At 50.6% G+C, this 15,594-nt stretch overlaps 1 protein-coding gene across 3 annotated transcripts in view; it reads right to left on the bottom strand.

Moving 5' to 3' along the window:
• The window catches only part of SLC6A7 (solute carrier family 6 member 7), a 28,721-nt gene extending 14,082 nt beyond the window's left edge, over window positions 1–14,639 (bottom strand). For 2 of the 3 annotated variants that reach the window (XM_054038556.1, XM_054038557.1), the window contains exons 1-4: window positions 14,368–14,639; window positions 5,394–5,577; window positions 3,554–3,685; window positions 1,487–1,721 (exon numbers count right to left, since the gene is read on the bottom strand). In XM_054038556.1, coding sequence (XP_053894531.1) covers window positions 1,487–1,721; window positions 3,554–3,685; window positions 5,394–5,577; window positions 14,368–14,400 — 584 coding nt within the window. In that variant the 5' untranslated portion in view covers window positions 14,401–14,639. Of the gene's footprint in view, window positions 1–1,486; window positions 1,722–1,956; window positions 2,004–3,553; window positions 3,686–5,393; window positions 5,578–14,367 lie in introns of those variants that run through there. The other variant, XM_054038558.1, reaches the window with a different exon arrangement.
• Between the last annotated feature and the right edge of the window lie 955 nt (window positions 14,640–15,594).

Genomic DNA, 15,594 nt, shown 5'->3' on the forward strand with positions numbered 1-15,594 from the left:
AAGGAAATGAGAGGTCCCCAGGGAAAGGCTGGTTTTTAGCTGAATTGTCTCAAACACCACAAATGAACTATTTTGAACATAAGAACGGCCATACTGAGTCAGTCCCGCTAGCCCAGTATCCTGTTTTCTGACAGTGGCCAATGTCAGGTGCCCCAGAGGGAATGAAAAGGACAGGTCATCATGAAGTGATCCATGTTCTGTCGCCCCTTCCCAGCTTCTGGCAAACAGAGGCTGGGGACGCCATCCCTGCCCATCCTGGCTAACAGCCACTGATGGAGCTATGTCTACATAGGCTACATGTTCCATTCTCACAAGCCCGTGTCAATTAACCCTACTGCTGGGTCACATGATCATTTCGTACCATGGGAGACTCCAACATGGCCAGAGAGCGCAGAAGTTTTTGACCTCGCAACTGAGAACATCTCTCCCACACCTGCCCCCTGCCAGAATGGGCACTTGGGGTGGCATGAATTTTCTATGGCATGGTCACCCAAGTGTTTGGACCCTCACTAGCTACCAAGTGCTCTGTGTCTGGAAGGGTGGAAAGGGGACATTGCAAAATGACATCCAGGGGTTTTGTACAGCCACAAAAGCTATTCAAATTCCAGCCTTAAAGAGTCAAAGAACAGAGAGAGAGAGGCGCACACACACACGCGCGTGCACACACACACAAAGAGAATGACTCCGTTTAAAATAGACAGTGGAACCATCGCTAATGGTCATCCACTAACCAGGGTCACCCATCCTATGTAATGGCCAGTGAAACTTCAGTCCCTGCAAGTGGTTAATCTCATCTGACCATGCAGCCGCCTGTTAGAACAGCCAGCAACATACCCGGGCCATTGGTGGCTAACAGGTTCCACTGAATCAAAAATACACATGTAACAAAGTCCGATTACACACAGACCGGACCAAACCTAGGCCCCTCTTGCCATAACCACATACCCCCCCTACCACCTAAACAACAGCTTCCTGTATCTGTGAGTAAATAGCAAACTGTTAGATAGTGGAGCCAGCCATGAGAGAGCTCCATGATCCCAGGTGCTAAGCTGGCATATAACATATACGACCACTGTCTCAATGCAGTGACGCAGTCCAGGCTGTGGTGGGTGGTGGGTGGTAGGAGAGTGGTGAAGCACTGGAATGGGTTCTCTAGGGAGGTGGTGGAATCTCCATCCTTAGAGGTTTTTAAGGCCCGGCTTGACAAAGCCCTGGCTGGGATGATTTAGTTGGGGATTGGTCCCGCTTTGAGCAGGGGGTTGGACTAGATGACCTCCTGAGGTCTCTTCCAACCCTGATCTTCTATGATTCTATGCTGAATAGTGCTGATGACAACAGCCCCATGCCTCATCATGCACTTGGAGAATGTGGGTGCCCATCAAGCCATAGCGTGTGTGTTTTAGACCCATCACCATGGTTCCTACACCAGTCTCACTCACTCCGACCCCCGCCCGGCTCTGTCCCGGTCTCTGGCTAGCCTCCTTACTTCCAGTACTCCTCGCTCGGGCTGACGGTGTTGGTGATGTTGAATGGGATGGCAGCATTCCCTGCCTTGATGACCTGGTGATCCAAGCAGAGGTCGGTGTTCCACCAGTTGCCGCAGTGCTCCCAGGGCAAGTTGCTTGTCAGGGACGCGAAGAGGTAGAAGAGCACGTAAGCAATGATCATGTTATAGTAAATGGCCACCAGAGAGACAATCAGGATCGTGCCCATCCCGACACCTAAGGGAGGGGAGATGTAAACACAGCTCAGTGTGACGGCAGAGAGACAACGCCCAGTCATCTCTCCCAGGAGCTGCTTAGCTACTCCAATGCTACCACTGGCATCCTAGGGGCCCAGGCCTTGGTACAAGCAGACCAGCTGTTAGGAATCTAAAATGAATCTTAAACCACAGCCGTGAGCTAGGTCAAAGCTGAGCTGCGAGGACAGACTGTGCAGGAAGGAACAATAACCCACCATAGGAGGGGATGTTGCATGAGAACATCAAGGACCTTCTAACAGGCTCATCGCTTTCCTGGCTTTTCCTGGTTCAGGACTAGTGCTGAGAACTCCGCTCCAGCCACATCTTCCTGAGATCGCTTTGAAAGCCACAGGCCCTGGAGCAGAAATGGGATAGATCTATGCAAGGGGGAAGCTGCCCTCTAGAGTACTGTAGACAAGGGGCAGCCAGAGAGACCCGTGTCAGAACTCCCTTTCCAAAGCTTAGCAGTGGATTGGGGGTTTGCATTGGGTGAGAAAAGTAGCGTATATTCACGTACGGATCTTATCCAAACTTTAATTATTTTTATTTCTTAAATGAGTTTCATCTTCAGCGGTTTTTAAGTAACTTTTCTCTTTCAAGATGAAACTTTCAGAGCTGTGTTTGCTTTATGGCCCAGTCCCTGTATACAGAGATTGTCTTATTTGCATGAAGAATGATGGCATCTGATCATAAGATGTTCGTGTTTATTTTTACTTTTGCTGATGGATGGACATTGAGTTGTTGCCTAGAGTCTTTTCAAGCCGTTATTTTTATAGGATTTGGGGTCAAACTTTCCATAAAGTGGTGACTTAACGTCATCGCAAGTTCTTTTCACCCAGACGAGGCCCTGTCAGCCTTCTCAAAAGTGATCGTATGTTCTCTATGTCTGATATTTGAAGGTGTGGAGGGCGGCTGTCACAGGCGTACAGCCTCTGTGGTAGGCAACCAGTGAATATTTTTTAAATTGCTGGCTTAAGCAGGACTTTTCTCTAAATTGACATTAGCTGAGTATGGCCTAACTCAAACCTGACTGGACCAAGCTGCACGGCCATGCAAGAATTGAAATGGAAGGAAGGATCTCTGGCACTGAGGTAACAGCAAACATGAAAAATCGGGATGGGGATGGGGGGTAATAGGAGCCTATATAAGAAAAAGACCCAAAACTCGGGACTGTCCCTATAAAATCGGGACATCTGGTCACCCTACACTGAGGTTGGGGTTTAATCATTAAATAATAATTTGTTTCAGTGTCAAAATATGTAAAGAGCTCCAAGTTATAGATTCGATTGACTTTGGGGAAGCTCATTAGTTGGGCTTTATAATGAAATGGACAGTCAGCTCCTTAGATGCGGCCTTAGGATTTATATGGGTTGATTACTTGTTGCATTCATCAGATGGTTTAACTAAATGATGATTTAACTACAATCCAATATTGAAATGAACGTGTTGCTTTTACCTTGATTTGATGGCTGCATTGCTTTATTCTTAGGTTAGTTTCATATTTGTAACATCAGCTTAGCTGTGGGGATGGCTTCTCGATATTTCTTTTTGTGCAATAGTTGTAATAAAATTTATGAAACTGACACAGAGTCCCATTTCTTTCTGGAAGTAATGTGGGACCAGAGCGCTGGAGGTCCTGGATAGATAGATGCCAGCTAGCCCACCTAAAAGCCTGACGAGCTTCCCCTAATTAGCTTTTAGTTCTCACAGTTGCCTTAAAGATCAAAGGATGGCGATGCTAACATGTCTCACCGCCAGCCCTCTGCTATGAAGGCAGGAAGGAGGAGGGCAGGATTGGGGTTGGTCACGTACCTTTAAAGAGCGGGCTTATCTTCCAGACGGCAAGTGGCCCCAGGCTGGAGAACTGGCCTAGCGAGAGCTCCATGAAGAAGATGGGGATCCCACATATTGCCAGCATGATGAAGTAAGGAACAAGGAAAGCTCCTGTAGGAGACAAAAAGGCAGGGAGGGTGAGACTGGAGAGTTGGTGCTGGGACAGGAGATCAATACAGTTTTATAGAGCTCCTGAAACCCAAAAAGTGCCCAGAGCCCAAGTCTGGAAGGTGATGAGTACCCACAACTCACGTTAAAGCGTCGGTGGGGGTTGGGATTGCCTAGGACCTGTATATGTAGGGATCCCTCCCACACCCCAACACTGCAATACAGTCCTCTCTGCAGAATAATGCTGTTCCAGTGAGAGTAAGCATCAGTTCTTAGGTCAAGGATTCAACGACTGGGGGAATTTCAGCAGGGAGAATGTAATTATTATCTGCTGGAGTATGGTCAGGACGCCAGGGTTAGCACCCCACGAGTGTGAAAAGTTACAGTGAGCAGTCACGGCCTTCATTTTACATCTCTTCTGCAAAGATGGCCCCTCCAACAGCAAGGCACCCCTCGGCGTCATGTGATCGGGCTAGCTGGATACTGACTCAGCGGGAGGCATGCTGCCTGCTGAATCATAACCACTTACTGCAGCATCCAGGAAATGTATTAGTGGTGCCCCAGGACCAGCTCCGATTCTGCTTAGCTTTCGGAATCTGGGGCAATGAGAGCTGGGCAAATAATGCATCAGGAATGGTTTATTTCCTGCCCTTGAATTCTCTGCAAACAGACAGTCAAATTCTCCAGTTTATTTACTATTCCAAATTACTAGCAAATATCTCTCTGGAATAATTCTTCATCTGCAGGCTGTTTGCAAATACAAATCTTCTACTGTGAAGATTTGTGGTGTTGTGCGGGATGGCCATATGATGATGTGTCTGTTCCTGGAATGGATGACACATGTGACCAGACAAAAGCCTGAATTTCAGGAGTCAAGTTGGCAGTTGGCACTGTTGGTTAGTTATTGCATTGCGAAGAGTGCATGATGTTTGAGGTTTCACCCGTATTCATGCTATTCACTGAGACATTTGCAGGGACTGATTGCACAAAGAGCAAGCCTAAATGATGCAAATTTGTTCCGTAAGTGAGATGAATACCCATAGGAAATGTTTGCCAGGATCTACAGAGGTCTGGAATGGACCAACAGCAATGTGAGGTGGCTACAGAGGTGGTGCCAAAGATCAGGAGGGACTCATAGAGTTTAAGACTATCAAATCCCAATCCATGTTCCCATTTTAAGGTCTTTGAATAGCAGGCCCCTTGGGGTGCTGTATTGTCACACACACGGTGGGGGTTCCCAAGCATGCACTATATATCCTTCTAGGGCATCATCAAATGAAATCATCCTCAGTCCATGGTAAACCACTCCTGTACTGAGATACCACACCTCACAGAAGTGGACTAGTCCACTGAGATAAATCCTAGGCTGTTTCTCCTGACCAGTCTGAAGAGAGACCCAGGCAGATGCAGGGAAACCATCTGAAAGCCAAGAATTTCCAAGTAACTGCAGATTCCCAACTAGGGTGACCAGACAGCTAATGTGAAAAATCAGGACGAGGGTGGGGGATAATAGGAGCCTATATAAGACAAAGACCCAAAAATCGGGACTGTTCCTATAAAATCGGGACATCTGGTCACCCTATTCCCAACCCTGAGAGGGGAGGGGAGAAAGGGACATAAGTGAGGCTTTATTCCGACATGAATCCCTCTCATGAAGGGGATGGAAGTGGTGCAACTGAACCCATTAAAGAGGGGATGATTGAGCATGTACCTCCCCCATTGGTGTAAGCTCTGTACGGAAACCGCCACACATTCCCCAACCCCACACAGTAGCCAATACAAGAGAGAAGGAAATCCAGCTTCCCGGTCCAGTTCCCTCTCTCTGCTGGGTACTCCATCTCCAGGTCCCCATCTCCTTGGTCGCTGGGGGTCATCAGTAGGTCTGGAATTATGGGCTGACCGAGAAAGAGAAGAAGGGGGAGGAGGGTAAGGGAGTCGGAGAGAGGTAGGCCAGGGACGAAGGAGAAAGAGAGAATGTATAAACGAGGGGAGAAGAACGTGCGGGTCAAGACAGGAGAGAGGATGAAATGAGGGAAGAATGACAGAAAGGGTTTGTGGTGGAAAGGGAGAAGGTGAAAAGGGAAGAAGTATGAGAAACAGGGTTAGAATTCATGCTGCCGAGTCACCAAGACTTTAATCCCGAGGAAGGGTCCCCTTAGAGCCCCCCGTATGGTCAGTTCCCAGAGAGCAGGATGACACGAGTGACTCCAGGAGACCCTTGGCTGTCAGTTCAGTTCAATACTATCCCTTCTGCATTTCTTCCCACTCCTGGCCGAGCAAAGGAGTGCCAGGGGGACTCTCCTTGGGTGGCCAGAACTCACCTCCCAACACTATCCTGCCTGCTTTTCCCAACCAGAAAATTCAGAGGTGATAAAGCCAGAAGGGACAATGATGAACATCTAGTCTGACCTCCTGCATAGCATAGGAGGACAGAATGAGAAGAATGGTCTCTGCGTTGCCACAGAGGGTGACATTCCCACAGAGCCGTGCTGGCGAAAACTGGGGTTGACCCTGCTTATATCCTTTTGCTGTGTGGCACGCTCCATGCTAAAAGTGCTGTATTTATTTCCCACACTTTGGGCATTCCTGTTGGCTTGAAGTACAGTGCTTCAGTGATAACCATGTGCCTGGTGCCTCAGATCCCTTCCAGGCTCACAGAATCTGACCCCTGATCGGCAGAGTGCATGCTGCTATCACATGGCAGGATATTAACCCTTTCCTTTCCCCCCAGGATCTCAAAGCTATGCCGCCGCTCAGCAGGATTGTGGGGCAAATCTTAAAACACAGCTAGATTTGGATACGCCCCCAGATGTCTGGCTGTTTAGCCGGAGCTCACGTCCTTTGATCTGAAAGTCTGGCTGGATATTTGGCTTTGCAATGAGCCATCCAACCCTTCCTGGTGAGACACGCTTTCCATAGCCAAAAAGAAGGCAGAGCCTGACTTGGGGGATTGGCTAGAACAGTGGTTTTCAACCTTTTTTCACTGGCAGACCTTTAAAAAAATTCAAATGGAGGTGCCGCCCCCTTTGGCAATCTTAGACAAAGTCTGCAGACCCCCAGGGGTCTGTGGACCACAGGTTGAAAACCACTGGGCTAGAAGATTACAGCTGGTCCTTATTTTATCTGAAGTAATGCAACCAAATGACCCAACCTCCCTGACACACCATTGCATGAGATCCCTGTACTGGTATATCCCCCAGCAAGGGCTCTCTGCCACCCGCAGGCACTACAGACCAAAGCCCAGTGACCGAACAAGGGGCTCTCAGCCTCTGCTTAGCTGCATGCTGAATAGGCTAAGCCCCCAAGCTGCAGCGTGTCTCATGCGCTGACCAGTGCTGTGATGGCAACGAGTCAGCGGAGTCAAGTAAGGCGACAGGGGTAATGGGACCACAGACAAACTCACTGGCCAATAGAAGACACGCGGGTCAATGGGATCACTTGACCTCCTAGTTCTAGCCCCTCCAACATGTGTACTAGGCTCTTACAAGAAAGACCCCATAAGGGTTTGGGAAACATCTGTATGAACAGCTGGCACCTGGGGAGAATCTGCAGGGGGCACCTGGTCTATAGTTTAGAACCCACCTGTTTTCTGCACAGGGATGGAGATGGCAAAAGACTCATCTGCAGGTTAGAACCCCTTTTGGTCTGCACCCCAGAAAAAAAAACCAGACCAGCAAATAAAAGGTGGCTGGAAAGCACAGTGCTGCCCCTGCCCCTGACCTCGCCAGACCCGCCCGGCACTCCCAGCAGGTGAAATGCTGATGAAGCCCCCCCGCCTGCCCCGCCGCCCTCTCTTCCTTTTCTCGCCCTCTCTTGCAGCTGCTCTTTCCTCTAGCTCAGTGGCTAAGCTACAGCTGCGAAGTTCCTGCTGCTCAGTTTCCATGGAGACGAGGAGTCGTTCAAATGGAGAAAGCGTGTGCGATGTAGCCAACCTGATCATTAAACACAGACCTGCCTGGTACGGGTGGGTTTGCCCAGATGGTTATACTCCTATATGCCTCACACCTGCCTAACATGTACATACATGCACGCATACAGACATACTTACACACGGGCACACATCATGCACACACATCCACACTTGCCTGCAACATGAGGGGGAGGGATAGCTCAGTGGTTTGAGCATTGGCCTGCTAAACCCAGGGTTGTGAGTTCAACCCTTGAGGGGGCCATTTAGGGATCTGGGGCAAAAATCTGTCTGGGGATTGGTCCTGCTTTGAGCAGGGGGTTGGACTAGATACCTCCTGAGGTCCCTTCCAACCCTGTTATTCTATGATTCTATGCACACACACACACACCCCTGCCTCCCCCTATGCACATATACAACATTGCCTTCTGGCAAACTTGGAAAAAATAGCAACCTAATACAAAACAGCAGCGTCCAGCAGTTTGGATAGAACTCTTCCAAAGTCTCAACAAAAAATCCAGGCTGAAGAATCTAGACTGAGACCAAAATAGTATCACTAAAAGAAAAACGCAATGATCATTGAAGACACCATTAAAAACCTACCGGTCTCTGCTGGAGGCCCCTATAACAATACAAGGGCTATATGAAAACCTCCAGAAATTCAAACTCAGGATATCGTGCAGCCCTGTTAGTACATCAGAGGAGTGGCTTGAACACAGCCAGGAAGCCTTTCTGAAGCTGTTTAACTTAGCCCTCCGGTTCACAGGCTTCCCTGAGGTATGGTCAGGGACTAATTACCCCAATACACACAAGCAGAGGTGACTTTCACTCGCAGAGGCACCTGGGTTTGCTGTAACACCAGCAAATTATTCTGTAACCTCCTTAATGAAAGATTTGACCACTAACAAAGTCAGCCAGGAGGGGTCAAGCTGGATTCCTCACTGAGAACCAACCCCCCTCATCCCCAGCCACATCCTTGCCACCAGAGAGCACGTTCACAAATGTGAGGACTAGTAACTGGACAAGGGATCTGTCTGCTGTGTCGGTTTTTAACGAGCTTTGGACTCAATCTGGCGCACAGGGCTGAACCTCAAATGGGAATGAGTGCTGCCATGTCTGACCCTGTTAAATCCATAGACCAATCATCAAACATAACTTTAAAAGAAACAGCCCACGAAACGGAAGCCTTCAAGCAAGAAAAGGGAGCAAAACAAGCGTGTCACCTCAAGCTGACCTTTTCCATTAGGAATGATCTTGGAACTCCCACCAAAAGCCTCCGTGGCATGCAGGTGATCCGCTAGCACCTCTGCAAGCCAGTCGCCAAAGGCATTCATGTGACAGCTGCCACCAAGCCAAGCCTGACTCTTGCCCAATCCAGAATCAGGGACTGCACAGCAGAAGTGGAAGCCAGGGGAAAGCAAAGCATAGCTGGGCCCTGCCAGTGAGCAGTGACTCCGACCAACCTGGGATGGAGATGAACTCTCTACTGTCATACACAAAATGCCAGGGAGCAGGAGAAAGATATTCCCTCAAATTATTGCAAATAAGAAGTGCATTAGAAAACAATAAGAAAAAACTAAGCCTAAGAATGCAGACACCTGGCAGAGCTGGCGTCAGGGGACAAAGCAACCTGCCACCAGGTCAAGGAGGACAAATGGACCTAGGGGTTCAAGTCCCTATATCCCTGTGAAGCTCCATCCAGGGCAGATTGTACCTAGTTGGAACAGAGGCAACACTTATATTAGGCACCGTTAGTGAAATTCAATAGTGACACTAAATCTGCGCTGTCCGGAGAAAGCTGGGCTTCCTCAAACGTTGGACCCGCTTCACACAGGGCCTTTCATGAGTTGTAGGGCCCAACGGTGCACAGCGCAGGGGTGTGATGTTGCATCTATGAGTGCATGGCCCAAAGGAGCCCTGAGGAGGCCAGGGAGTGCAGCGGGACCTGATCCTGCACCACAGAGAGCACTGCTGCCAAATGACGCCAGCCTCACAGAAGGAGTGAAGCCAGAGGGTTTGCCCCAAAGCCACTGAAATCAATGGCGGGGCTCCCATTGATATATGGGCACTGAATCAAGCCCTAACGAAGACGCCTGTAGCTAAGAACCATGTGGACATGCTGCATTGATGATTAAGACTCTCTTGCCTCAGAAATGCCCATTCTCTGCCCAGGTCCAGCCTCTTTCTTACCCTGGCACCTGTGAGTAAGGCACGCAGAGGGGCTCTAGACTTCTTTCTGCTCTGTGCAGAGGGCTACGCCAGCGGCTTAGCCTTCCTCACAGCTTGTGCAGCCTCCATTCGCTCTTGTGCTGGATGGAGCGCAGCAGCCTCGCACGTGGGCTGTGAAAAACAAGCCGAATGGACACTGACTGGCAATGCCCCCGGGAGGCTTTAAAACAAGACTTGAGCATAAGAGAGGGGTCGGGACTAGACCGAACCCCACATCCCAGCCCTCTCTGAACTTCCTGGGACCCTCCCCAATCCCATGACTCTATAACGGGGCAAACCCAATCCCCAGCTCTGGCTGGAAATTTTGGGCCCATCTCCAGCAAAACCCAACTCAGACCTTTATGGAAACACTGTTAAGGAAAATCAGGTATAAAATCCATCGAGCAGGAGAGATGTCTTGTTTTCTGTTCCACCTCAGCTTCCAACCATTTTGGGAAAAGACTTAAACCCACAACTCATGGATGGAAACTGGATCAAAATCAGAGGGAAAAACTCTTGAACTATCCGAGATGTGACCCCAAAGCCAACACAGTGTAAAACCTCCCAGCAATTGTACTGGGCTCCTTGGAGGAAACTTGATTTAAGAGATAATAACAAGTGTTCAAGGGTTCTAGGTGACACCGAACACAAGGGATTGTGGAAAGGTTAAAAGGCCTGATCCGGTTATCCCCCTGCCATTGAGTTCCAGGAGAGTTTTGCCAGGATGGGGCCCAAAACATTCTATAGCAAAACAGCATGAATAATGGGGAAAGCAATCCTGGAGACATATGTTTCCGTTTGAGCTGGTATTTCAGGAACTAAATGTGTCCCTGAGTCAAAGTTAAAATGGATCTCTATCAGCCACAGTGACTTTGGAAGGGGTAGGAAAAACCTGCCGATATGAACTTTTAATGGATCTGGCAGTCACTTTGTCATCCAAAGCGTGAGAGGGAAGAGCCCGACATACGCTGGACCCTGCACTGAAACATCAGAGGGAGGTGGGGGAAACGTAGAAAAACATCCTACATTGCGCTGGGCAGCATAAGGGGAAAAGTGAACTAGGCAGAGACTTACAATGGGCAGAGAATCATGGGTAAGGGGTGATTTTACTTTAGCTCTCTAAACAGATATATACTACACGGATTATTCCAGGGAAAACCTGTGGCAGGAGGTCAGACTAGAAGATCACTGGGAATCTATGAAGCCAGGCTCAATTACAGATTAGAGCAGGAGTTCTCAAACCTTTTCATGGTGTGGCCTACATTTCAATAGTGAGATGATCTCCTAAACCCCTCCCCTCCCATTCACTACAGGGCATCCCCATCTCCCCTCCCATTACCAATCCTACAATGTCCCTTTGGTAGCTACAGGACAGTAACACCTGAATGACTGTCTAGCTGTCTTTTAATGTGAACTGGCAGCTAGAAATAAAGAGAAGCCTGAACCGTGTGACTAGCTCATGGAGGATCGGTCCATCAAGGGCTATTAGCCGAAATGGTCAGGGACGCAACACCGTGCTCTGGGTATTCCTAAACCTCTGATTGTCAGAAGCTGGGAGTGGACAACCAGGAATGGATCACTCGATAACTGCCTTGTTCTGTTCATTCCCTCTGAAGCATCTGGCACTGGCCACTGTCAGAGGACAGGATACTGGGCAAGACGGACCATTGGTTTGACCCAGTCTGGCCGTTCTTATGTTCTTAGCTAGGTCACTGCAGACCATTGGTGGTCGACAGAGCACAGTGTGAGAACCTACCTACAAGGCTGTAAATGGCACCTGTGGGATGGAACAGTAACGGTAGTACGTGTAAATAGAGAGAGGGGTGTGGCAAGAGAGTGTTTGTACCTCATTCATTTACAGAGAGGGGGAATTTAATTTTCAGTAGATTGAATGGTCATTATTTGAGACAAAATCACTGAAGAAATAATTCTATATATTGAACAATAAGCAAGCCTTCCACAAGCGCAGCGAGTGACAGGGCCAAAGCAGCCAAGGCTGGTAGAGCAAGCATATGTCTTGGTTTTACTAGGGCAGTCCTGGTTTTTCATAACCTGTTCTGGCGTCTTAGGAACTTCTTTCATGGTACTTGAAATGTTCCACTTTTTCGTTTCAGCCATCAGGCTGCTTGGGCTTTTAAGAACTACAGAATATGTGGTCAAGACCAAGTTGGGATTCAGTCTAGCAGGAGGAGTCGGGCGGCGTGAGCACCCAAATGAGAGAAGGAAGAAGTGGAGCGGGCGTTCCCCACACTTGTAACGCGTTTTGTGATATGCTCAGACAGGCACTACGGCGAGTGCTACGCTAGCAGGAGGAGCCCCAACCCACACTTCTTAATGAAGCGCGTTCTTCTCTTTCAAATGAGCGTTGGGGGTCTGGCGGGAGATCGGGGAGCAGGGAGCCATGGCAGAGAGAAGGGCTTGGTGCAGACAGAAAAGCACCACACGTGCCAGAGAAGAAACAGAGTGGTGGAGAAAAGAGAGAGAGCCCAGAATCAAGAGGAAGAGGGTCGGGAGGAGAGACAGAAAGCAGAGGTTTAATAGTAGGCTCCTAGGCTTTGAGTTTCAAAGGAGCCGGAGAGGGAGCTGAATGCCCAGCACCCAAGGGATGACAGAGCCCCTCAGGGCCCTCTGAACTCCCACCTTATGTGATGGAAACTCCCTGCGTGAAACCCAATGTAGCCAGGCATTAGGGCTCTGTCCTGTCTGGGAGCAAAGGGAGGGATGGGTGGGAGAGTGCCCCAGTCACATTCGCTCCGTTGTTTGGTCCCCCCGGGAGGCAGGGGAAGAGAGGAGATCTGAGGGGAAAAAGGAGGTTTCTGGGGGATTGGAAGGTCTCTCAGAAAGGGGGTGCCTCGGTAAGGGGCCACGCGAGCTGAGGTGGGATTTGAAAGATGAGACGGGGTAAGAAAATGCCCACTTTATTTGAAACTATTCTGTAAAGAGCCCCTCAGCATTCTCTGTGTCTTGTTACTTGGATTCATTTAAAGAATCCCACAGGTTTCCCTTCAAGTCTCCAGATGTTCCCCGCACAACCTGGGACTGGCAAAGAAACCTGCAGACTGGCTGAAACGCTCTCTACTGTCCAGGGGCCGCAGCAACTTCCACTAAAACCAGAGCATGAGAGCTCGCATGGGCAGAGAGAAGGGGCCGCAGGGAGATAAGGCTGCAGCTGGCTGTCCGTGAGGCTTCAGGGCACGGGCAAGGGAGCTGCTGAACCTGACAGGAATGTGGCAGAGGGCTGTGAGTGTACGTTTCCCTTTCCTACCGGGGGGGACATTTCACCTCAGATGCCAGACTCTCATCTGGGGCAAATGGAACATTTGTGCCCTTTTGTGGCCCTGACCCTGTCTGGGAGGGGAACTCCAGATCCAATAACTAGCCTTGGTGGGGGAGGGGGCGGAGGGAGGGGAATCTCTTTATTAGCAAGAAGTCCAGCTGCTGGAAACTGAGGCACCGGGGCCAAGTGCAGGGGAGCTGGTCGGAATATGTCAGGGAGAGGATCAGTGCCATGTGCCCGCATCCACCCCACCCTCCTTGAGCCCTCCTATCCCTGATACACCAATACATTTCTTTTAAATACATTCCCTGCCACCTCACAACGGACAGAACCTCCCCACACACCCTTCCTAGCCAGCAGCCCCAAGGGACAGGATGGAAACTCCTCCAAGCAGTTTAGAGCTCCCTTAGGCAGGGGAGAGGCCTGGTCATTCCCCTCAGAGCGCTCCATCTCCCTGAGTGCAGGAGCTCTTGGGAACCTTCGGAGAGCTGCAGTTTTACAGGGGTCCGTTACTTTTTCTGCCCAAAGTGGAGAAGCCACAAAGGGTAGAAGCAAGGGGAGGGGCCAAGAGAAGGGGGAGGAGCCAAAGGAACCAGAGAGAGAAGAGACGGGGTTCTGGGGAGGATCAAACTGCTTCCTGTCCGCTGGCCAGTCCGCTGATCCCAACAAACGTTGAGCACCCGCGGCTCCCAAAAGATAGCTCAGGCCCTACTCCCTCCCCAGAGCACCTGCGCCCGCCCCACATCCGCGGCACCTGTGCCACCGTGGGTATGATGCCAGGCGTGCAAACCACACAACACCTCGAGGAACAGCGTGTTCCACCTGAGCGCCCACCCCCGCCCGCCCAGACACAACATGAATCATCCCGACGGAAACACCTGCTCGCTCGGAAAAGCATCTCGACAGCGAGGCTGGCGGGCGAACGCGGGACCAGCCAATTAGCTGCTCAGCGCCGGGCGTCGATGTTTACTGAACTTGCTAATTAAAGAGAGCGAGAAGAGCTCGTTACGAAATGCCAGCCACCCACCTGCTTAATCTGCTACGGAGCCAGCTTCGGCTCCCAGGATCAGAAAACTCCCCTCTTCCCATTTGCAATGAATGACTGTTAATAAGTACACGAAACAACCCCCCTACCCCAGGGGGAGAGGAGAGGGAGGATTGTGAGGCTGTACATTAGTCCCCTTGACCTGCCTGGTTTGCATTAAAAAGGCACCCCCATGCTGGTCAGCCCCGCAGCTTCCCCCCTCCTCTCCTTCCTTGGCATCTCTGCGGTTACAAATTGCTGCTTCCTACCTCCCGGAGATGGTGCTCCTGGACCTTCTTCATCCTGAAGTCCGGTTGCTATGCTTCCCCTGCCTCTCCGCACGCTGACACCTTCGCTCGCCCCGGAGACCGTCTCTACGGCGATGGGGAGGGAGGAAAGGAGAATCCGAAAAAGAAAAGGAAGAATCCCACTTCTCGCTCTCCGGCTCTCTCCTCCTCAGCTGGGTGTTCCTGGCACAGACAGAGGAGATGTTAACCCTGTCTGGAATGAGACAGAATGAGAGAGGGTGCAACCAGCAGGGCTGGCACACGGGCTTGCTCTGAGTTGGAAATTGCTGGGTGGGGAGCAGCAAGTGGGAAGAGGATGGATCCCAGCAGGCTGCAGATGGGCTATCAATCAAAAGGGTTTCCGCCATGTGCGGGGTCTGTGGGCTGAGTCCTACTTCGGGAAAGCAATGAGTTCCAATGAGGACAACCCCGGTGGCTCAGGGACTGGAGATCCTCAGTGACCCCGTGAGGGAATGCTCATTGGGTGGGAATCAGGTGGAGACCAGGGCTACAGCACATGTGGAATGAGTGTGCTGGATCTCAGTGTGATCCCTACTGGATATTTATCCTGGTCCTGGATCCGGCTGGCAATTTGCCAATGCTGGCTCCCAATGCCTGGGAGCGGCCCGGATTGGAGCAGCAGGCCATGTCACAGGTGAGGTTTGAGGTGCATGAGCAGTAAGACAGGGCTGAAGTGCTGCAGGACTTGAATAACAGGGTGTGCTGCAGGTAAGGGCTGAACGTATCAGCCGATACAATGGGATCAAGCCAGTAAGAATCTGCCTAGATATCCAGAGGGACTAGACCCATGGGGTTCACCCCACCAGCGCTGACTGGGCCCTTCTTTAAGCAGGCCCTGCGATAGCCCACGCAGAAGGCACCCTGGGGTTCTCCGAACATCCCGTAAGAGATGGGCTCTGAGACAGGGAACCCCGAAGCACAGCTCTAAACAGTGCGAGTGCCCCTAGCAGCTTCCCCAGATTGCGCGACAGCCCAGCAACGTATAACAGGGTTAGTGTGTCTGTTTGGGAGCAAGAGCAGATTCACCGGCTGGAGAGGGGAACGTGTGAGGGGAGTCCCTCTCTTTCCAGGTGTAGAGCTGCCAACCGGCACACAGGCCCAGGACAGAAAACCAGACCTGTCACACTGCGCCTCCCGGTTCCTTCCTGTCCATATTTATTTCCCTTCCCGCAGAGAGACGTTGCCACT

This window comes from Malaclemys terrapin, chromosome 8, assembly GCF_027887155.1.
Source record: "Malaclemys terrapin pileata isolate rMalTer1 chromosome 8, rMalTer1.hap1, whole genome shotgun sequence".
In the NCBI taxonomy this organism is placed as follows: Eukaryota; Metazoa; Chordata; order Testudines; family Emydidae; genus Malaclemys; species Malaclemys terrapin.